Genomic DNA, 24,336 nt, shown 5'->3' on the forward strand with positions numbered 1-24,336 from the left:
CTCAACTCAGTTTCCCATGACTCGAGGAAGTTCCATATTTTTTGTAGTTTGTAGTCTCTGTAGTTTGTAGTTAACTTACCAGAAAAACGAATGCAGGTTTCAGCGGCAATTATTGACTTGCAATGCCTACAACCCGTGTCTTGTTGTCTCTAGTTCTTCTGAAAAAATCGAAAAAATGTAGTTTGTAGTCTCGACTACACTACAAACTACAAAAAGTGGGTAACAAAAGAATGAAAAGAGGATAAAAACCAGGACACGACGAAAAATAGGGGATTTTTTAGAGGAAATGGGTTAAATTTATTGCATTTTCGAAAGATTTTCAAAATTCAAAAAAGGCGGGAAATTTGAAAAATTCTTAAATTTTTAAAAATAAATTAATGAAAAATAGAGATCTCGTGGAACAAAAAGTAGGAAAAAATGTGAATTTTTCATATAAAAAATGGTCAAAAATTGCCAAAAAAAAAGTAGATCAATGAAAAAAAAGGGCGGAGCCTAATCGGTCCACAATTTCAAAAGACCATCCTCTGCATACGTGGCGATGAGATTCTGATGGGGATGGTGGACCAGACCGATTGGAAGACGTTCGGTTACCTGAAAAATCGGGGAAAATTAGGCAAAAATTACAGAAAATTGAGAAAAAATTTTTTTACTGAGGCTTAGCAAATTATGTAGTTTGTAGTTTCTAAGCTTCAGTAAAATTTGAAAACGCTCCATCTGAACTCATTTTCAACCATATTTGATTAATTTTTATTCAAAATTTATGGATTTTTACTGATTTTACTGATTCTACGTTTACTGAGGCTTATAGACTACAAACTACGAAAATTCCTAAGCCTCAGTAAACGCAAAATGGCATATTTTATGTATTTACTGAGACTTAGAAAAGCGTTGTAGTTTGTAGTTGCTAAGTCTCAGTAAAACCTTCAAATCGCTGTAACTCGGCTCATTTTCATATGTTTTCAATGCTGGGATTTTTCGTAGTTTGTAGTAATTTTTTTGTAGTTTGTAGCCTCCTAAGCCTCAGTAAAACTTCAAAAATTTTAACTGGTTCTTACAGACTACAAACTACAAAAAATCTCTTAGCCTCAGTAAACATTTTCCTTCTTTTTTGAAAGAAAAAAGCTTTTACTGAGGCTTACGAATTTTTGTAGTTTGTAGTCTCTTAGCCTCAGTAAAACTACAAATCGCTGTATCTGGGCTCATTTTCATCCGTTTTTGACGAATTTTGGCTCAAAATTCATGCATTTTTCGGCATTTTTCAGCAATTTTTGTAGAACGGAATTTAGAGTTTTTAAAGGTGGGGGGACAGTAGATTTATCGTAGTTTTTTTGTAGCTAGAGTATGCATTCTACCGTAACGGTGTACAACGCTTAATGTCACTCTGCGTACAGCTGTCGTCCTCGCCTTTATGTATGCAATCGGGCGTGCGCTTTCTCTTTGCCCGCGTGGCTCAGTCGGTAGCGGCGCCGCACCCTCAATCATCGCCCTCACAAGTTCAACTCCTCGAGGGGCATCTTTGAACGGAATTTCGAGAACATTATTTTTTTCACGTCGCCCCCCCCCCCACTTTGAAAAGCAAAATTTCGAGATTTTCAGGAGAAAATTTTCTAAAATAACTATTTTAGCACATAAAGGGGGCAAAAAGGTCGTCGTCAAGGGTCTGGGAAGCATGGAAAAAAAAGAAGACGTCATGCGATTTCATTTAGTATTCTACTCCTTTTCTTAGTGTGTGTGTGTGTTTTTTTTTGGTGTTTTTGGGGTGGAAATGAGGGGGAAAAAAAGAAAATAGAAGGAATTTGTAGACTACAAACTACAAAATTTCGTAAGCCTCAGTGAAAATTGAAATTTTTCAACAACAAAAAAAATTCATCAATTTTGGAACCAAAATTCATCAAAAAGAAGATTTACTGAGGCTTAGAGACTACAAACTACAACATTTTGTTGTTAGCCTCAGTGAAAAATTGAAAATCGCTGTAACTCGGCTATTTTTAGAGCTAGAAAAGAAGCCATTTTTGGCTAGAAATGTCGGGAAAATTTCAGTGACTACAAACTACACAAATTTTTATTTACTGTTTTCAGCAATTTTGGCTGAAAATTAGAAGACGTCATGCGATTCCATTTAGTATTCTACTCCTTTTCTTAGTGGTTTTCTTAGTGGGGGGGGGGCAAACTTTTCTCTATTTTGATCGGCCCCGGACTATGGGTCATAATAAGGAGAACTTTTAAAAATAAAAACTCGATAGTGTCCGAGAAAAAGTAGTCTTAAAAAGACAGTGGAAAAAATTGCCGTTTTTATAGTAGTATTTTAGAAAAAAGTAGCAATTGAGTCAATTGTAGCAACTAAGTGTTTTTTGTAGCAACTGAGATTTTGAAATTTCGGATAATGCGAGCAATTGAGCCAAAAGTAGCAACTGAGTCATAGCAACTGGGAAAATAGCAACTGAGACAAAAGTAGCAACTGGTCAGGAAGCAACTGATCTTGTAGCAACTGAGTATTTGCCTCAGAAAATAGGCAAAAAATAGAACACGAGGGGCAGGAAAAGGGGGAAAAGGATGTCCTGAAACAATTCCTAATCTTCGAAATTTCATCTTTTCGGGTAGAATGAATGCGAAGAGAAGGTGGAGGTGTAGGAAAGGGTATCCGAATAAGACGAGGGGCACACAGAGACACTGTTCTTCCCAAATTGGCTAGATACAATCTTGGCATCATATATCATGAAAGAAAAATGAGAAAAAAATGTGGCAAAGGGAAGCAAAACATCCGAATACCCCCTACCAGAGATTAGCGGAAGAAGAGATTTACGGAAGACGGTTTATCTTAGAAATGAAAAAAGCTACCAAAAAGCTGTCAACGGACAAATTGTAGATCTCAATGAGAGCTATCGATTGGTATAAGAATTGTTTCGAAATTTTGTTGGATTATCTAAATAGAGTCTTTCTTCCGTCTTCCGTGTGCCAGACGGAAGACGGAACACGGAAGAAACGCCATATCGCAACTCCCCCATCAATATTATAAGGCAACTTTTATACCAATAAACGTCTCTCATTGATATCTACATTTTGTCAGTTCACAACTTTTCGGTAGCATTTTTCACTTTGAAAATAAACCGTCTTCCGCTCATCTCTGACCCCTGCCTAACTTTTTAAAATTTGAGCCAATTTATCTCCATTCCTGTTAAAGATATCGAAAAGTTGTCAACTGATAAATTGTTCATCAAATAATCACAAACATTTTATCAGTTGACCACTTTTTGATATCTTTCATTTGAATCGAGATAAATTGGCTCAAACTTGACAGTGTGTGTGTGCCTTTCTGTTTTCGGTCTCTCAAACAGTATTCGGGCTAGTCAGCCATCTTCTTATCACCCCCCCCCCCCTAATTTCTACGCACAATTTCTTATCATTTTCCCCCTTTTTAGTGCCTCCTAGAAATAATTTAAGACCTCCGATCTAAAAAACTGTGGCCTAGAAAATTAGAAATAATTTAGAATTTCTCGGCCACCCTATTACACGTTTTACAGCCATTTTTCAATTTTTCAACTATTTTCACCCGTCGTTTCTCAGCCTTTTTTACACTGATTTTCAAAGTTTTTTCAGCAAAATTTTCAGCAATTTTTCCACAGCCTTTCTCGAATTTCGACGTATTTTTTTTCTTCAATTTTTGAACCTCTTCCAGCCATTTTGAATTCAGAATCTAGAATTCCAAAAAACTCACGGGAAGCGTCGTCTCCAGTGATGCCGAAAGAACCATGAAGCAGTACATGACACCGTCCTCGGCAATTGCGTATGCCCATTCTCCTGGAAAATGAGCATTTTTTGAAAATTTCAGCGTCATCTTCAGATTTTCAAAAACTTGTTGAACAAGTCAAGAAATAACCATTTTAAGCCAAAACTCGTATATTTCCATCTGGAATTGTTCCGATTTCCAGTTTTTAAGCTCATTTTTCCAGATTTTCAGAGCCTTTTTAGTTCAAAATCCCCAGAATTTCGAGAATAAAAAAAACCTGAAAGTCGTATTTTTTAGCTCAAAAATCTCGATTTTTTTTACTGAGGCTTATAAACTACAAACTACAAAACTTCATAAGCCTCAGTGAAAATTGAAAATGGCGTCCAATTAGGCAAGTTTTGAAGCTAGAAAAGTCATTTTTGGCTAGAAATTAATTTTAAGCCAAATTTTTATGATTTTCAGCTCCAAAACACGTGATTTCAGGCCTTTTTCCATGATTTTCTACGATTTTCGGCTCATTTTTTCATGAAATATAGCGATTATCCATCCAATTCGTTTTATAATTTTCGGTTTTTAGCTCAAAACTAGGCAATTTCAAGCCAAATTTTCATATGCCCATTCTCCTGGAAAATAAGCATTTTTTGAAAATTTCAGCGTAATCGTCAGATTTTCAGAAACTTGTTGAACAAATCAAGAAATAACCATTTTAAGCCAAAACTCGTGAATTTCCATCTGAAATTGTTCCGATTTTCAGTTTTTAAGCTCATTTTTCCAGATTTTCAGAGCCCTTTTAGTTCAAAATCCCCAGAATTTCGAGAATAAAAAAACCTGAAAGTCGTATTTTTCAGCGCTCAAAATTTACATATTTTCATCTTTTTTTGACGCAAATTTCCAGAATTTCAGCGTTCTTAGCTCAAATTCTCTGAAAATAAGGCCATTTTTCACCTACCTTTTGGCGATAGAATGCAGCTGATAAAGTCTCCCTTATCACGTTTACCAGATGTCATTGTGCGGACGACCTGAATAAAAAAAAAGAGTTTTAAACTCAATTCTTTCGTCAAAAATCCAATTTTTCGGCTAAAAATCCAAATTCTCAAGCTGAATTGGTCATTTCAGGCCTATTTTTGAGACTCAAGAATGTCTATTTTTGAGTTAAAGAAGCCTAAAAATAGCCATTTCTGGGATAATTGGGGCTCAAAAATCCAAATTTTCAAACTAAAAATGCTCCAAAAGACCCACTTGTCCCGAGATATTGACGACATAAAGCGTATTCGAGCGATTACAGACCACCATTTGGGGTGGGTCGCTTTTTGGAATGGGTAGAACGTTCAGAATGGGATAATCCTCGGTTCCAACACGGAATGTCGATAGACATTCACCAGTTTTTCCATGCCAAACGCGAATTGAGCCATCTGTTGAGCACGAGATCTGGAAAAGAGGGGTTTTAAGGGTTTTTAAAAGGTAAAAATCGTCTGAAAATTGTTTTAAAAAATGGCAAAACAATAGTCAAAAGTTGATAAAAATTGGGGGAAAAAATTCAAAAAATCGAACTAAAAATTATTGAAAATTGGCAATTTATTCATTGGGTTACTGAGGCTTAGAAGGATTCTTGTAGTTTGTAGTCTTGAATAAAACTAGATTTTGAAGGCTAAAAGTTGATTTTTTCCTCAATTTTTCGCGAAATTTTTGGACATTTTCAGGTTTTTCAGCTATTTTCGAGCATTCTTTTTTGATTTTTTCGGTTTTAATCGTCTGAAATTTAATGGAACGGGGTTTTGGATTACTGTAGACATAATTTTGACGACGCATCCCATCAATTTTTAGTCTTAAAAGTGTTAAAAGCTCGATTTTCCGCAGAGTTTTTGAGAAAATTGAGCATTTCTAGTCGAATTTTCGAAATTTTTTGATTTGAGAATAGTGGTCTTGAGACCTAATTTTGCCATTTTCATTACCTTAGAAATCCTGGGAAGTTTTCTACAATTCTAGATTACTGTAGTTTTCAAAATTATCAACAAAAATCCACATCAATTTTGAGCTAAAATTTGGTCGAAAACGAATGAAAATGAGCTCAGATACAGCGTTTTTTTGAAATTTACTGAGGCTTAGGAAGTTTTGTAGTTTGTAGTCTTGAATAAAACTAGATTTTGAAGGCTAAAAATTGATTTTTTCCTCAATTTTACGCAAAATTTTTGGACATTTTCAGGTTTTTCAGCTATTTTTTTCAGATTGTTTTTCGATTTTTCCGATTTCTTCTTGTCCCAAATTTGATGGAACATGGTTCGCAAAGATTACTGTAGATTACTGTAGAAGCTAAATTTCTTTGTAGTTCTTTTTCTGACGTGGTTATTTTTGCAAAAAAAAAGCTAGAAAAACCTACAGTATTCCAAAACACCGTCCCATAGAATTTCAGACAATTGAAACCAAAAAATCGAAAAAGAATCTTTGAAAATAGCTGAAAAACCTAGAAAGGTCTAAAATTTTTCATAAAATCGAGGACAAAATCAATTTTTTGCCTTCAAAATCTAGTTTTTTCAAGACTACAAACTACAAAAACCCCTTCTAAGCCTCAGTAAATTTTGAAAACGCTGTATCTTAGCTCATTTTCATTCGTTTTCGACCAAATTTTAGCTCAAAACTGATGTGGATTTTTGTTGATAATTTTGAAAACTACAGTAATCTAGAATTGTAGAAAACTTCCCAGGATTTCTAAGGTAATGAAAATGGCAAAATTGGGTCTCAAGACCACTATTCTCAAATCAGAAAATTTCGAAAATTCGATTAGAAATGCTCAATTTTCTCAAAAACTCTGCGGAAAATCGAGCTTTTAACACTTTTAAGACTAAAAATTGATGGGATGCGTCGTCAAAATTATGTCTACAGTAATCCAAAACCCCGTTCCATTAAATTTCAGACGATTAAAACCGAAAAAATCAAAAAAGAATTCTCGAAAATAGCTGAAAAACCTGAAAATGTCCAAAAATTTCGCGAAAAAAAAATCAATTTTTAGCCTCCAAAATCTAGTTTTTTCAAGACTACAAACTACAAGAATCCTTCTAAGCCTCAGTAATCAAAAAACCACGTTTTTCTCTGTGCAAAATGAGCTAACGAGCAGCAGTATAAGCACAAAAATCCATCGGAAAAGTGCAAAAAAGAGCGATTCCTGTGTAAACAAAACGGAAAATTGGATTGGATTTTTGCAAAAAAAAACCCATAAAACTACAAACTACAAAACATATCTGGGGGATTTCCGAAAAAAAAAGATTTATAAAAAGTAATTTTTTGCAGTTAGCTGGCCCCTTTTTAGCTGGAAAAATGAATTTTCAGCCAAAAAATCGCCCAGAACTCCGCCTTTTTTAAAGTAGTTTTTCAGTGACTACAAAGACTGCAAACTACAAAAATGAGAATCCAACTTACAATATGATTACCCTCATCTGAATACCGGACGTCGGTGATGTAGCTCGAGTGACCGCGCATCTCTTTCAGACACTTTCCACTCTTCATTCCATGCACTCTGAAATATGAAATTGAAGAGACTACAAACTACAAACAATTGCTAAGCCTCAGTAAAAACTAAAACTAGAAGGAGCTACAAGAAAATTTCCAGCATTTTCAGCCAAAAACCCTTGATATGTGGAAAACATTAACCGAGTTACAGCAACTCGATTTTTTTTTACTGAGGCTTATAAACTACAAACTACAAAACTTCATAAGCTTCAGTAAAAATTGAAAATGGCGTCCAATTAGGCTAGTTTTGAAGCTATAAAAGTCGTTTTTTGGCTAGAAATTAATTTTAAGCCAAATTTTCATGATTTTCAGCTAAATTGGCCTCATTTTCAGCCGTTTTTGCCTCATTTTCGATGACATAATCGACAACTCGGCTATTTTAGAGCTAGAAAAGTCATGTTTGGCTAGAAATTTCGAGAGTTTCAGTGACTACAAACTAAAAAACAAACTATATCAAAAGCGATTTCTAGCTAGATTTTGAGCCATTTTTTGATTATTTTCGGGGCAAATTTTTATGATTTTCAGCTCCAAAACACGTGATTTCAGGCCTTTTTCCATGATTTTCTACGATTTTCGGCTCATTTTTCATGAAATTTAGCGATTATCCGTCCAATTCGTTTTATAATTTTCGGTTTTTAGCTCAAAACTAGGCAATTTCAAGCCAAATTTTCATAATTTTTAGTGATATGAAAACATTCTCAAAATGATTTTCGAGATTTAGGGCTCCATTAATTCATAAATTTCTAGGCAATTTTAAATGATTTTTAGTATGATTTTCATGATTTTTGCCTCATTTTTAGCCGATTTCTTCGGATTTTGGCTCATTTTCCATGAAATCCGCGCAATTTGAACAACAAAACCAACCTAACAACATGATCATTTCCCCCCGACAACACATGCGTATTATCCTTTGAGAATCTCACAGCACACACACCATTCGTATGGGCTCTATCGAATTTTCGAAGGCAATCGCCCGTTTCGATCTTCCAAACTTTGATTTTCCCATCGATTGATCCAGTGGCCAGCATTTCAGAGTCTCGGCTGAATGACATACATCTCACCGCCGCGTCCATCATCATTAGATTGTCCTGGGCCTGCAAATATAGGGGAAATTTGGGTGGAAAAACGAGTTGAAAAGCTGGAAAATTTGACCAAAATTCGGCATTTTTGGGGTACAAAATGACCAATTTGGAGCTGAAAATTCAAATTTTTCAGTGAAAAATAGCTTAAATGAGGTAAAAATGAGCTAAAAATCGTCGTTTTTTGGGGTTCAAAATGACCAAAAACCCGATTCAGGCTAAAAATTATCACTCAGATACAGGCTGTATCATACAGCGTTGTTAAAATTTACTGAAGCTTAGGAAGTTTTGTAGTTTGTAGTCTTGAAAAACGCAATTTTTAAAACACTAAAAATTGGAAAATTTCAAGAATATAAATTTTTAGACCTTTTTCGGGGTTTCAGCAATTTTTGAAGATTCTTTTTCGACTTTTCCGAATTTTTTTGTCTGAAATTTTGATGGGACATGGTTCGCAAAGATTACTGTAGATTACTGTATGAATTCCTTTTTTTGTTGGTTTTTTGTTTTGTTTTATCCACGTGATTTTTCAGGCAATAAAAACTACAAACTACAAAAGGAATTCAGCTTCTACAGGAACCTACAGTAATCCAAAACATCGTTTATCGAATTTCATTTTTGGAAAAATTCTTTAAAATTTTGCCGAAATTCTGCTCTCGAAATTTTCCAATTTTTAGTGTTTTAAAAATTGCGTTTTTCAAGACTACAAACTACAAAACTTCGTAAGCCTCAGTAAATTTCAAAAAAACGCTGTATCTGAGCTCATTTTCATTCGTTTTCGACCAAATTTTAGCTCAAAATTGATGGACTTCTGCTATTTTTTTTTCGATTTCTACCCCATTTTTCGAATTCCTCCTCTGCAAAATTTTGCCAAAAATCGAAGAAAAATTCGCTTTTAAAATTGCAATTCGTCTCAAAATTTTCCAATTTTTAGTGTTCGAAATTGATATGATTCGGGTTAAAAATGGGCCTGAAAATATGGGAAATTTGGGTGGAAAATACAGAAAAATCAGGTTTAACGGCGCTGAAAACTGAAAAATTAACTAAAAATTGGGTATTTTTCGCTCTAAAAATCCAAAAAATGCGTTCAAAAGACGCTAAAAAAAAACCTGAGAAAAATGTGACTGAAATAGGCCTTTTTGGGCTCAAAACTGACAAATTTTCAGGCGAAAATTTTGGTTTTACACTCAAAATCTTTTTTTTTTCTCGAATTTATATATGTTTTTAATTGAAAATTAGCAATTTTTGGGCGATAACTTCCTTCTTTTCGGTTTTTCGATCAAAATTTCCTGAAAAACCAACCTGATACTTCAAATCCTTCCTCAATTTTCCGTTCATATAATTCCAGACCTCAATGAAGCCGTCCTTCGATCCTGAGACCAGATAATTGGAATCCGGTGAGAAGACAGCCGATTCTGGATAGCTTTCTGAAAGAAAAGCGGGGGTTTTTAGCTCAAAACTAGGGCATTTTCAGCCTAAAAATCCTTTTTTTGGCATTTTTCTACCCCAAAATTTCCAAAGACGCTTACTCGTCGAAAATTTGATACTTCTGGCCATCATGGTCGGATATCTCTCCTCAATCTGCTCTTTCAACGCCGCCTTCCCTCTGAACAAGTCGATAGCAGTTCCAGGTGGCAATAGACCCTGATGCAACTGCCATTTCAGACTCTGTCCCAATAAGCTGAGCAATCTGGACGGAGCAACCACATGGACTTCAGATGAGATCGTCTGAGCAATCACATTCCTTCGTTTATCCCTGGAAATGTCTCCGTAGACCTCTTGACTATCGAAATACGGTCGATTGATGAGGGATTCCAGTCGGGAGTATCTGTCTGGATCGATTTGTTTCAGGAGAATCATTGGATCGGTTTGGCGGGCGACCAGACGGGCGGTCGCGAGTTCTCGCATTTCCACAAGCTCGATAATTACCTGAAAATCGGATTTTTAGCTCTAAATTTAGGCATTTTGTTTTAAAAATCACTAAGATCATTTTTAGGTCAAAATTTCGACCAAAATTCTGTTTTTTAATTGCGATATTTGGGGTTTTTAACCTAAAATTAGTTATTTGAGGATTTTTTTAATTCTGAAAATTTGGAAATTTTTCAAAAAATTGATTTTTTTCATTCTAATTTTGATAATGTCGAAAATTAAGCTGAAAATACTGATTAAATACTGAAACTAAGGATTTTAGAGCGTTTTACGCATAAAACCTGCAATTTTCCGCCCAAAAAACAGAAAAAAAGGGTACGAAAATGGATTTTTGGGAAAAAAAATTTCCCAAAAATTTTTTTTTGTTGAATTTAACTTTTTTTCCCTTAAATCTAATACTCACATGTTCATACAAATCAATGAGCTTCTTAGCTGGCAATTTAAGCGATTGCACAGTTTTCAGCACATTATCCCAATTTCCGGACGTAATTTCATTACAAAACCCATCAATTGAGTCGACTGTGTTCAGTGAAACATTGGTTTCTTCCTGAAAATCGCTATTTTTTTTATTTTTTATTTTTTAATAACCTGTAAAACAGCCAAAGTGCGGTGCAAATTGGATTCCTTGAGGAATTGTTCGATGAGTCGAATTACGCTGAAAATCGGTACTTTTGGACGATTTTTGAGAAATTCAGGCCTAAAATCTGCAGTAGAATGTGTATTCTAACTTACTCTGATGATTCAATTTCGATTGATGCCATTTTCAGCCGGAATTTCAGCTCTAGATGACGTGGAAAATTCAAAATCCCTCGGACACCGGAAACGCGTCAACGATTTTTGGCAGTGATCGAGAAGTGCGTCAGCTTGCCCGCTTGGCGCGTTTGCCGGTTTTGGAGGGAATTTTGAATTTGGGTTATTTTTTAATAGAAAAAAGTGTAAAAAGCGCTTTTTTTCAGAGGAATTATTAAAATTTTGCATGTTCCAGGTCAAAAATTTTGTTTCTTTTCAATTCTAACACTTTTAACGTCTTCTGGAGTTTCTGGAACGTCCTCAGAACTTAGAAATCTACTAAAATTAGTCGTTTCTTTTCAATTTAATGCATTTTAGAATTATAAAGCTTTCTATTTATCCGAATTTTTTATTAATTTCCGAAATTTCTAAAATTTTCGCAAGAAAAGCTAGACAAAGTTTTGTAGTCCTCTCGGACAAGTGCTCTGGTGATTACAGATTTAATGGCTACCGTAACCCTTTTTAGGTCAAAAAATCAATAAAAACAGGACGACATGATTTATTATTAGGGGTTTCTCTCACACGCACACCGGTACTTTTGTGTTTTTTTAAAGGGACATACAGTAGTTTTAAAAATTGGGACGGGTGAGGAAAATATTTAAGCAGAAAAACAAATTATAAAAATTGTGTGAGGTTTGTTGCAGTCGTCGGAGATGAGAAGGGGGAGGCTACCTGAAAAATAAAAATAAAATTGAATTTTCTTTTCAATTTGCCAAAATTACCTCAATTAGAGAAGAAATATGTGATCGAAGTTTGAAGATTTAGAGCGTTTACAATTTGAAGTCGTCGAAGCCAGAAGTGCTCTGAGAATAACGATTTTTTAAAAATTCAAAAAGTTTAGGAAAGTTTAAGCCAATAATCATTAAAAACGGTTGAAAATGAGCCGAGATACGGCGATTTGAAGTTTTACTGAGGCTAATCAATTTTTGTAGTTTGTAGTCTTAGCCTCAGTAAAACTTTAAATCACTGTAACTTGCCTCATTTCCAACCGTTTTCGATGATTTTTGGCTAGAAACTCGAGAAAATTTCATCATTTTCAAACTACAAACTATAAGAATCTCTGAGCCTCAGTAAAAGTCAGTAAACCCAGCATCATTAAACTTAGTGACTACAAACTACGAAAAAATCCACAAGTTTAAAACCAAAAATAATTGAAAACTGTTGAAAATGAGCCGAGTTACAATGATTTGAAATTTTACTGAGGCTTAGACTACAAACTACAACAGTTTCTAAGCCTCAGTAAAATTTCAAAACGCTGCAATTCGGCTCATTTTCAACGGATTTAGATGATTTTTAGCTCAAAATTTAGCGATGTCCCCGCTTTTTTCGAAAAGAAAAACTGCAAAAAATTGCTAACCACTGTATCAAAAGCGCGTTTCTCGAATCCGGTGAATCCCTGTCCTGCCAGCGAATCGAACGCCCGTTTGTCGAATCCACTGAATCCGGAGCCGGCCAGAGAGTCGAATGCTCGTTTGTTGAATGCACCGAATCCACTACCGGCCTGAAAATGTCAATAATTAGCTAAAATGTTTTAGGCCTCATTTTGTGTGCGTCGCGGTCGTGCGTCGCGTGCGTCTGAACATGTAGACCTATTTTAACTCGGTCAGTTTTGGGTATTACTCTACGCAAATTATATGCTAGATTTGTCTTAAAAAGAGCTTCAAAATGAGCTTAAACACGGCTCGGTTCGGTTAACTTTATTTTTTTGGGTGCGTCGCGGTTGTGCGTCGCGTGCACCTGAACTTCAAACTACTGTAACTCGGTTAGTTTTCATCCAATTTTAATAAAAAGTTGACTATTGGATTTGCCTTGAAAAGGGCTTTGAAACGAGTTTAAACATTTTTTTGGTGCGTCGCGCGTCGCGCGCGCCTTATCTAGTAAAATGCTTATAACTTGGTCCATTTTCAACCTAGCGCCTTCTAACTAACACCAATCGAATCAGTATAGAACTTTACACTAGTTTAACTTTCTTTTCTACTTGCATCCTCAACTCACCAACGAATCAAACGCTCTCTTATTGAAAGCGCCAAATCCAGATCCACCAACGAATCGAACGCTCGTTTATCGAATCCACTGAATCCAGACCCGGCCATTGTATCGAATGCTCTTTTGTTAAATGCTCCAAATCCACTTCCAGCTAACGAATCGAATGCGCGTTTCTCGTGTGGTCGATTCAGAAAGAATAGGGAGCCAACGGGACGCAGTCGGAAGGCTGATGCACTTTCAGATGGGCAGGACATCTGGAATTTTGATGGTTGGATATGTGGAAATTTGGGTTTAAGACAAAAAATGGTCTTAGAATTAGGTTAGTTTAGTTTGAAGATCATTTAGAAAGAATCTAAAAATGTGACAATAGAAACTTCTGGAAACTTAAAGTTCCAAATTTGAGACCTCAATCAGAAAAACGGTAAAGTGTGTAACTTTGAATTTCCTATATTTTATCAGTTGACAACGTTTCGATATCTTACACAGGAAATGAGATAAATTGGAGGAATATCAGTCTTCCGTAATCACTCTGCCAAAATGACTTTCAACTTTGAGCTCATTTATCTCGGTTACAATGAGAGGTATCAAAAAGTGACAAACTGATAAAATGGTTATCATTATATTAGCAATATTTTATCAGTTGACTCTTTTTTGATATCTCTTACAGGGAGCGAGATATAATGGCTTAAAGTTGACGGCTTAAGAAGGGCCTGGTAGGCATTCTATTAGAGTTTCCCTTTGAGCACATTTATCTCGGTTACTGTAAAAGATGTCACAAAGTTGTCAACTAACAAAATGTTTATCATCACATCAGCAATATTTTATCAATTGAAAAATTTTTGATATCTTTTATAGAGAATGAGATATATGAGCTCAAAGACAGCAAAGGGTGATGGGGGGGTGGGGGGGGGGTTATATTAGAGTGGTTACGGTATCTCATTGGAAAGCAATGTTAATTGAAAAAAAAAATGGAAGTAGGGATACGGTAATTTATTCTGTCCCCCAAACTAAACGTTTAATTTTTCCCTTTTTCGAAGCTTGTCCCTATTCTAATCTCTGTTAAGCTCATCAATCACTTTCCTCCCTCCCCCATAATCCCCAGTTTTCTTTGGTCCCAAAACTTCTGGCCTTGCTTTTGTTTTTTTTTTTCTCTATCTGTCCCACAAAACCGTTGTGTGTCCCAAAAATGCTGTGTCGTTTTTCCATGACGGTGAATCCGATGACGCGGATGAAAAACGAAGAAGAGTTTGTAGAAGAAGAAGAAGAAGAAGAAGTGCGTCAAACGAAATTTTCCAATTACAAAGTGCCAACAGACTTGTTGTAGACACACATAAACATGTATTTTTCTCACACAACACATGTCTCCTCTTTTTTCAGAGAGGTCCTGGAAGAGAGCTAGCAGAAAAATTCAAAACTATCAATAAAGAGCAAAAAATGAGATATGCCGAATTTCTTAAAGGTGGTGTGCGGTGAGAAATTTTATTGCTTTATTTTGTGTAGAATTCAATGTAGATTCACATAAAAATAAAGAAAAAATTCGAAAAAAAAAATCCTTCATTGAGAAAAACGGCATCGAAAAGTCAAAGTGGGAACCGGTGGCCTAGCGGCCAGGTGTGAGTTTTCCAGGCCAACTGCCGGTAAAAGCGCGCGTAATTAGAATTTTTATTGATTTTCAGTGTTTTCTCTGATTTTTGTCAGGTTTTTTCATACACCTGGGATTAAATTAACAAAAACATTTTGAAATCTTCTAAAAACATCACAGAAAGCACTGAAAATCGATAAAAATTCGAATTACGCGCGCTTTTACCGGCAGTTGGCCTGGAAAACTCACACCTGGCCGCTAGGCCACCGGTTCCCACTTTGACTTTTCGATGCCGTTTTTCTCAATGAAGGATTTTTTTTCGAATTTTTTCTTTATTTTTATGTGAATTTACATTGAATTCTACACAAAATAAAGCAATAAAATTTCTCACCGCACACCACCTTTAAAACAAGTTTAAAATTTTGAAATTTCGGTGAATAATGTCAATTTTTGGCTGTCTGAAACACTAGCTCAAAATTTTTCGATTTATCTGAAATTTTCTAGAATACACTAAACAAAACTTAAGCTTCATTTTTGTAGTTGACAACTTTTTCTGAAAATCCAGTCCTGGGGAGATATGCCACATGGAAGCGCGTCACACCTCTCCATCAGTAGGTTGGCTCCAAGGTGCGCCCTTTTTGATTTTGACAAAAACTTTGAAAATGTTAATAAAATTGTGAGCCAAAAACCCACTAAATCGAAGCACGGAGAGCCGAGATACTGCCTTTTGAAGTTTGGGAGGTTAGAGACGCAGTGTGTCTCGTCGTCTGCGTCTCTAACCTTGGAAACTTCAAATCGCTGTATCTCGGTTCCTAGATGTGCTAGAAACGTGATTTGTAGACGGAATTGAAGGAAAATTTACCTGTTTTTAATTGGAAACAGTTGTAATACAAATTTGAATAAAACTAGAACCCTAAAACTAAATCAAATTCGTTAAATATTAGACAAAATGCCCGAAAATCAATGAAAAATAGGTTTTTGTATATCTTATGGACTAGTACTGAATTCCGAAATTTGAGAAAACACCAAACAAAACTTGAGCTTCATTTTTGTAGTTGACAACTTTTCCTAAAAATCCAGTCCTGGGGAGATATGCCACGTGGAAGAGAGCATACCTGGAGGCGCGCCCACCAACGCCCACCAGCGAGGGGTAGCCGCTTCCGCGTGACTTATCTCTCCAGGAATTGAATTTCAGAAAAAGTTGTCAACTATAAAAATGAAGCTCGTGTCTTTTTTAGTATAATCTGAGAAATTCAGATAATTCCAAGAAATTTGAGCTAGTGTTTCAGGCAGTCAAAAACTGTGATTATTCGCAGAAATTTCTAAATTTTAGCCTTTTTTTTCGAAAAATTCCCAGTTTAAAATGTCCCCCTGTACCTTTAAAGTTGTGTTTTCCTAAATATCCCTCATCCTCCTAAAAAAACATTTAAGAGTCATCTTTTCATCTTTTTCAAAAAAAAAAAATAAGCGCGTTCCCTTACTTGGTCGGTTTCTCCTTTTGAAATTTTAATCACAAAACACAACCACCCATTAGTGGGGGGTGGTGTTTTTTAAAAAAATAAAGAAGAAAAAAACGAATTTTGATATAAATTATTAATTGGAATGAGTAGTAGTAGTAGAGATCGGAAAGGGATACGTTGGAATTTTAAAGGTGGGGGGACATGAAAAAATAATGTTCTCGAAATTCCGTTCAAAGATGCCCCTCGAGGAGTTGAACTTGTGAGGGCGATGATTGAGGGTGCGGCGCCGCTACCGACTGAGCCACGCGGGCAAAGAGAAAGCGCACGCCCGATTGCATACATAAAGACGAGGACGACAGCTGTACGCAGAGTGACATTAAGCGTTGTACACCGTCACGGTAGAATGCATACTCTAGCTACAAAAATCCCCAGTAAAATTTCCTGTCGCCCCACCTTTAAAGACATAGAAATTTTTTTTTTTGGAAAAATTCGAGAATCGCAGATAGAGAATTCTTAAAAGTTGTTTGCGGGGATGGGTAATCTCCTGGGTAGAATATGTAGATCATAAATTTTTAATATGGGATCTGAGAAAAAACTGGAAAAATAAAAGTTCAGAAATGTCCCTTAGAGCTATGATCCTGAAATTCCATGAAAAAAGTTAGACGCTCTACAAAAGTAGGTCAAAATAGTCTGGGCTTTTTGAAATTTTCAGAGTATACTAAACAAAACTAGAGCTTCATATTTGTAGTTGACAACTTTTTTGGAAAATCAAGTCCTGCGGAGATATGCCTATTTTCTTGAATCAAGCAGCCAAAATTTAGAAATTTCAGTGAAAAATGAAGGGCAATTTTCGACTGTCTGAGACACTGGCTCAAATTATTAGGATTTATCCGAAATTTTCAAAGTACACCAAACAAAGTTAGTGCTTCAATTTAGTAGTTGACAACTTTCCTCAAAAGTTAGGTTCTGGAGGATATCCTAATATTGCTAAAATAAGCCTAAAAATTGCAATTTCGGTGAAAAATGACAAATTTTGACTGTCTGAGACACTGGCTCAAATTTTTAGTATTTGTCTGAAATTTTTATAGTAGACTCAACAAAACTAGAGCTTCATTTTTGTAGTTGACACTTTTTTCAAAAAATTTGGTCCTGGCGAGATATGCCCCGTGGAAGCGCCCCTCTTCCCCCTCCCCCTGGCAGGTTGGCTCGCCCAAAAAGGGACTATTCCACGTGGCATATCTCCCCAGGACTTGGTTTTTAGGAAAAGTTGTCAACTACAAAAATGAAGCCCGTAATTTGATTAGTATATACTGAAATTTTCAGACAAATCCAACAACTTCGAATATATTTTCAAACAGTCAAAAATCGCAAAATTTTGACATTTTGGAAAAATTGGTATATCTCCCCAGGACTTGATTTAAAAAAAAAAATGTCAACTACAAAAATGAAGCTCTAGTCATGTTTCATATATTCTGAAATTTTCAGACAAATCTGGAAATTTTGAGCTGCAAAATATTTTCAGACATTTTTCAGATTTTTTTTGTGCAAAAAACGGAAGTTTTCTTTTTTGAAAAGTCATCTTTGGTCGGAGAAAAAACTCATAAACACATCTCGAACTAAGAAAATAAGCAAAAAAATCATTTAGTTTTCGTTCCTGGTGTCACTACAAACTACAAAAAGTCCTAGGCCTCAGTAAAATTTCAAATCGCTGGCTCATTCTCAACTTAGCTCATTTTCACCCGTTTTTGCTGATTTTTTGTCAAAATTTTTGTTTTTGGTCCCTGAATGAGTACCAAAAACCTCAATCAGGGTTCCTGACCTATTTCTGTGCATACCGCATCATCATTTTTCAGGATTTCCCCGCCCGGAAATAGAAGAGTCAGGGTTTTATTTTTTGAGTCAGGGTTTTAATAGAAGAGTCAGGGTTTTATTTTTTGAGTCAGGGTTTTAATAGAAGAGTCAGGGTTTTTTTTGTTTTTTATTTTATTAACTTGTATTCGGATTATAAGGTCGTCTTCAACTTTTCTGCTATTCTTGCTAGACATGAAAGGGACACTTCCCCGCAGGCGGTTTTATGCAAAAGAAATAAATGCCAGAAATTTCTAGCCAAAAATCACTGAAAACGAGCAAAAATTAACCGAGTTACACTGCTTTGAAATTTTACTGAGGCTTAGGAAATGTTGTAGTTTGTAGTTCCCAGCATTTCTAGCCAAAAAGCATGGAAAACGAGCAAAAACTTGCCGAGTTAGAACGCTTTGAAGTTTTTCGTTAACTACAAACTACACAATTGTCTAAGCCTCGGTAAAATTGCAACTAGGTTAGTTTTCAAGATATTTTTGCAGTTTTTGGATTGAAACGAAGGAAAATTTTAGGGCTATAAGATTACTGTAATGAAACGAGAAAAAAAGAATAGTTATTCCTCACTTGGAACCAAAAATTATGGAAAACGGATGAAAATAAAGCGAGCTGCAACGTTTTGAAGTTTTACTGAGGCTTAGACACACTTGTAGTTTGTAGTGATGAAAAATTCATTTCAATAACAATAGCTTGTAAAATTTCCAAAAATTTCCACTAAAAATTGTAAAAAACGGATGAAAATGAGCCGAGTTACAGCGCTCTGAAACTTTACTGAGGCTTAGGATGCTGTGTAGTTTGTAGTCTTAGCCTCAGTAAAAACTTCAAAGCGCTGTAACTCGGCTCGTTTTCAAGTTATTTGTGTCGTTTTTGGCTCAAAACTTCTGATTTTTTTGGATATTTTTTTAAAATTTCATTTTTCAAATTTCATGGAATTTCTTTTGAGATTTTTTTAAAATTATGAACTTTTAAAAATTCCATACCTTTTGAGCCTTTTTTTTTCGGTTTTTAGCCCACTTGAATTTTGAAAAAAAAATGCTGAAAAAGAAGAAAAAAAAACGGAAGTTCTCAGTGATTTTTGGTTTTGAGGAGAAAAGCAAAAATGTGCCAAAAAGTCTATTCTAGAAAAATTGAGAAAAACAAAGAAAATGAAAAAAAAAGAGTGATGGTTTTTTAGAGGGAAAGCATTTTCAGACATTTCTAGATATTTCTGAACTTTCTTAAAGGTGGGGGGACAGGAGATTTTTCGTAGTTTTTTTGTAGCTAGAGTATGCATTCTACCGTGACGGTGTACAACGCTTAATGTCACTCTGCGTACAGCTGTCGTCCTCGCCTTTATGTATGCAATCGGGCGTGCGCTCTCTCTTTGCCCGCGTGGCTCAGTCGGTTGCGGCGCCGCACCCTCAATCATCGCCCTCACAAGTTCAACTCCTCGAGGGGCATCTTTGAACGGAATTTCGAGAACATTATTTTTTTCATGTCCCCCCACCTTTAAAATTCCTGATGTTCTGGAAAAGTTGAAAATAGTCATTTTTTAGCAAATTTTCCACATTTTCGATATTTTCGAAAGATTTTTAAAAAAGCAAAATTTTTTCTAAAAAACATTCCGGTTGTTTTGGAAAATTATTTTAAAATTGAAAAAAAAAATTTTGAATTTATTTTTTTCTGGAATAATTGTTTAGATCCCTATTGTTCTATAGGAGCAAGATGCACAATTTATTACTTCCACGTCACTTGGCTGATGGTCCCAAAGAATTTATTTCAAAAATCAGATAGTAGTAGTGGTCAATAAACAAAAAGAGCAACAAAAAACAATTTATTTTGTACTCGCTCCCTCTTTTCCCTCTTTTTCCCCTTTTCTTGTTTCTAACCTTTTGATAAATGAAGCGAAAAAAAATTCCAGGTCCCAAGGGGGTCGGAAATAGCAAGAATAAGATTTCTAAGACAGATATCAAAGAGCACAGAGCAAATTGACCCCCTCCAGGGGGACAAAAACGGATTATTCATTTATTTTTAAACATATGTAGGTAAAAATGATCAAAACCGGTTGAAAATAAGCCGAGTTACAGCGCTTTGAAGTTTTTACTGAGGCTTAGACTACAAACTACACAGCATCCTAAGCCTCAGTGAAGTTTCAGAGCGCTGTAACTCGGCTCATTTTCATCCGTTTTTTATAATTTTTAGTGGAAATTTTTGGAAATTTCACAAGCTATTGTTATTGAAACGAATTTTTCATCACTACAAACTACAAGTGTGTCTAAGCCTCAGTAAAACTTCAAAACGTTGCAGCTCGCTTGATTTTCATCCGTTTTCCATGATTTTTGGTTCCAAGTGAGGAATAACTTTTTGGATGTCACGAATTATTTTTTGAACAGGAAACCAATTTTAGGAGTTTTCACTAATTAGTTTTTCGACAAAAAAATTGTTGGCACTGAAAATTGGAAAAGTGTGGGAAAGTTGAAAACGATCTGAATATTATAATTTATCGGAAAATTAGAATAATGAAGTTTTTCAAAAAATCGAAAGTTCAGAATTAAGAATTTAGGGGAAAAATTCAAAAAAAAAAGAAAAGTTGTGGGAAATTCTAGAATTTTCGTTAATTCGATTTTCAAAAATAAATCTGGGAATTTTCGAAAAAATTCCAAAATTCAGAAATTTAATTTTTTTTCGAAAACTTTAAGACGTTTCATTACTACAGTAAGACCAAGATTTTAAACTATTTTCAGAATCCAAATTTAGAAAAAAATTCCAACAATTGTTTGAAAACTTTCGAAGATCATACGACTGTTTTATGATTTAACTGATTCCCAAGTACACTACAAACTACAAAAATTCAGGGCCACCCCCTCAGCGACAAAAAAGCCAAGAACTTATGACGTTCGTTTTTCCCTTTTTTCTTCCCCATCCCCCAAATAATTTGATTTTTCCTTCCCCAATGTTTTTCATGTCATCCTCTTCCTCACGTTTTCTCATATACATCCATTCAGGCGGTCGAGACCGCGGTCCCCAAAAAAATAGACAATTTAATACAAAAAACGTCATCTTTCCGCCCCGTATCGAAGAATGAAAAATGACCATTTTGGCGTCAAAAAAGGCAGCGAAAAATCGTTTTTCTCGGATTTCACGGCTTCAGAATTCAGAAGACGTCGTTGAGAAGAGGGTGTCATGTTTATAATGATGGGTACACTAGTATACTTCATTAGTAGCCTACAAGGGATTAGAGAGTCGATGTGAAGACAGGGAGAATACGTGTGAAGCAGTGGGGAACACAAATTTCCTTTTATTTGACTCCTGGTGTCTACTAGAATTGTCAATTGTCTGAAAATCTAGCAAATTTCCTTCCTTTTGAGAAAAAAAAATGAAAAATGGTTCAAAACGAACCGAGATACAGCGATTTGAAGTTTTTACTGAGGTTTAGCATAGCTTGTAGTTTGTAGTCTAAGCCTCAGTAAAACTTGAAAGCGTCGTAACTTGGCTCATTTTCATTTGCTTTCGTTGATTTTTAGTGCAAAGTTTGTGAAATTTTCCAAACTATTTTTAGCTAGAAAAACGTGTCACTACAAACTACAAACATGTCGAAGCCTCAGTAAAATTTCAAATCGTCGTAACTTGTCTAGATTTCATGCTAACAGAGTGGTTTTTGGCTTAAAAAAATGAAATTTTTAATTATAAGCGACTACAAAGACTACAGTTTAACTAAAAACTACAAACTTTTCAAATCTTGATGCTTGAAAGAACAGTTAACACAGAAAAAAAAACGGAAATTATGAAAAATTTGGGCAGTTTTAGAACAATCGAAAATTCTGGAACAATTTGGGAATTTGGAGTTTTCCGAAAATTCCAAAATTGTTTCAGATTGCTCATCATTAAAATATTCCCCCCGGACCCCAAAAACTCACCATGACAATGGCCAACAGAAGAACGAAAATCGGCGAAAACGAAGTAGACGACATTATTGGTGGTGTTTTTTGGGTCCTCCGCAGTGTCCGACGGGGAAAAAAATAGAAAATGAGAAGGCGTCGAGAGGGAAGAAGACGTCGACGGAGCATAGGCTCCGCCCACTTTGTGCTCACGGACCAAAATGGGCGGAGCCTATTCGAGAAAAGAGGGTAAATTGGCGTTGTTAGAGGGGGAGAAGAGACAGAGTGGGATGACGTATTGCAGGTTTAAGAGACATTTTGAGACATTTAGATTTATTAGGGAAGAATTTTGGTCCCTAGGTTAATTAATTCTGGTCTATAAAGATCTGAAACGCCTAAAAACTCCCCTTTTTGAGATAAAAGTTGCCATTTTTTGAATTATTCGATGATTGCTCAGGTTCCAAGCGTGTTTGATGATTTATGGCACTTTTTTAACGATCTAGAAAACACTATTTTCTAGAAATTTCTAGCCGAAAACCACGCAACTAGCTGAGTTACAGAGTTATACTGAGGCTTAGACTACAAACTACAAAAGCTGAAATCGTAGGGAATCATTTTTCAGACAGTTCAAAACGAACATTTTGAGCTTTTTAAAAAGTGTTTTCGGTTTCAAATAGCAAAGTTCAGAGATTTAGATTAAAAAAAATGTATTTTGAAAGTTAAAAAAAATAAAAAAATAAACATATTTTTTGAAATTTCCAGCAAATACTCAGCAAAACTAGAGCTTTCTTTTTGTAGTTGACACTTTTTAGTGAAAACTGAGTCCTAGGAAGATATGCCAACGTTCCCAAAATCAGAGAAAAAATTGCGTAATTTGGATAGAACGACATTTTTGAACGTTTGAAACACTAGCTCAAATTTTCTGGATTCGTCTGAAAGTTTCAGAATATATTAAACAAAACTGGAGCTTCATTTTTGTAGTTGACACTTTTTTCTAAAAATCAAGTTCTGGGGAGATATGCCACGTTGAAAGAACTGTAGCAGGCCCACTATGGTGGCGCTCCTTGGTGTCTTCCACGTGGCATATCACCCCAGGACTCAATTTTTTAGAAGAAAGTGCCAACTACAAAAATGAAGCTCATGTTGTGTAGTATAATCTAAAATTTTCAGACAAATCGAAAAAATTTGAGATAGTTTTTCAGACAGCCAAAAATGTCAATTTGAAAAAAATTGCCAATTTTTGACTTCTTTTGAAATTGGCATATCTCTTCGATAGCGGACATTTTGACTAATATTTAACGAATTTGATTTAGTTTTAGGATTTTAGTTTCATTCAAATTTTGAGTATTTATTTTAATTTTATATAAAATAGCCAAATTTTCCTTCAATTCCGTCTACAAATCACACTGCTTCTCTAACCTCCCAAACTTCAAAAGGCAGTATCTCGGCTCTCCGTGCTTCGATTTAATGGGTTTTTGGCTCACAATTTTGTAAAATTTTCAAAGTTTTTGTCAAAATCAAAAAGGGCGCACCTTGGTGCCAACCTACTGATGGAGAGGGGTGACGCGCTTCCATGTGGCATATCTCCCCAGGACTGGATTTTCAGAAAAAGTTGTCAACTACAAAAATGAAGCTCTGGTTTTGTTTAATACACTCTGAAGTTTTCAGACAAATTGAAATTGCTTGAATTGCTTTTGTAGAGTATCGAAAACCAGTTCCAATTTTGAACCATTGACTTCCTGCCGAATCGAAAACTTCCAAAGACGCCTGCTACAGTATTTTGGCAATCCCAAAAGTTCAATAGAACCATAAGAACCCTTTAACAGATTATAAATCAGATATCTTGAGAAAAGTGTTTTTTGTATATTCACGCCCCCCCCCCCGTTCCAAGAACAATGTCTAGAAAACAAAGAATCCAATTTTTTTGTCTTCAGGGAGACAATTTCATAAGAATCCTTTGTTTCCGAAGAAGATCTGTCTAGAAGCGTTGTTTCAGGGAATCGCGGACATTAGTACTAAAGAATTTCAGAAAAATTGAAAAATCAAAATTTTGAAATTTTTAAAAAATTGAATAGCATTTCTGGACTGGTATTAATGCACAAATTCAATTTTGCGGACATCCTGACAAACAGACAAACAGACAGGCTCCCTCATTGAAGTTTTCTGAAGTTCTGAAATTCTGAAATTCTGAAATTCTGAAATTCTGAAACCTTGAAACTCTGAAATTTTGAAAGTTCCAGATTTTTTCCTGAAAATTCTGGAAAAAAGTGAACTAAAATCGATTAGTGGATTTTTCAGCGATTTTCAGCATTTTTCTAGACTAAAACACAGATTTCTCAAAACCTTGCCACGTCAACATCCCATTGCTCACACACTGTTCATCGTTGCAAAATTCCAAAGTTCACAGACAACGTCTATGGGGGGTCATATGCCCCTCAAAAAAAGCATAACTCATCAAAAACAGAAACAGCAACTCTTTTCTGTTAACGCCTACATTTTTCTTGCTTCACGTCTTCTTCTAGAGTAAATTCTCGGCAGATGACGTGGAAGGCGAAGAGAGGGAGGGAGT

General features: G+C 35.4%; 2 protein-coding genes across 2 annotated transcripts; both read right to left on the minus strand.

Moving 5' to 3' along the window:
• Positions 1-492: 492 nt before the first annotated feature.
• Positions 493-10,997, minus strand: Cbr-smu-1 (the record flags this gene model as incomplete). The annotated part of the gene is made up of 11 exons (XM_002646014.1): positions 493-591; positions 3,716-3,798; positions 4,677-4,746; positions 4,967-5,155; positions 7,142-7,238; positions 8,096-8,325; positions 9,610-9,734; positions 9,837-10,236; positions 10,640-10,783; positions 10,825-10,891; positions 10,969-10,997. The coding sequence occupies 11 exons, from the start codon at positions 10,995-10,997 to the stop codon at positions 493-495; spliced, it is 1,533 nt and encodes a 510-aa protein (XP_002646060.1).
• A 798-nt stretch (positions 10,998-11,795) lies between these two features.
• Cbr-nlp-15 lies at positions 11,796-13,265 on the minus strand (the record flags this gene model as incomplete). Its single annotated transcript, XM_002646015.2, has 3 exons — positions 11,796-11,828; positions 12,383-12,526; positions 13,068-13,265. 3 exons carry the CDS (start codon positions 13,263-13,265, stop codon positions 11,796-11,798), a joined length of 375 nt encoding a protein of 124 aa, XP_002646061.2.
• Between the last annotated feature and the right edge of the window lie 11,071 nt (positions 13,266-24,336).

Source organism: Caenorhabditis briggsae (genome assembly GCF_000004555.2).
Source record: "Caenorhabditis briggsae complete genome, chrI, whole genome shotgun sequence".
In the NCBI taxonomy this organism is placed as follows: Eukaryota; Metazoa; Nematoda; class Chromadorea; order Rhabditida; family Rhabditidae; genus Caenorhabditis; species Caenorhabditis briggsae.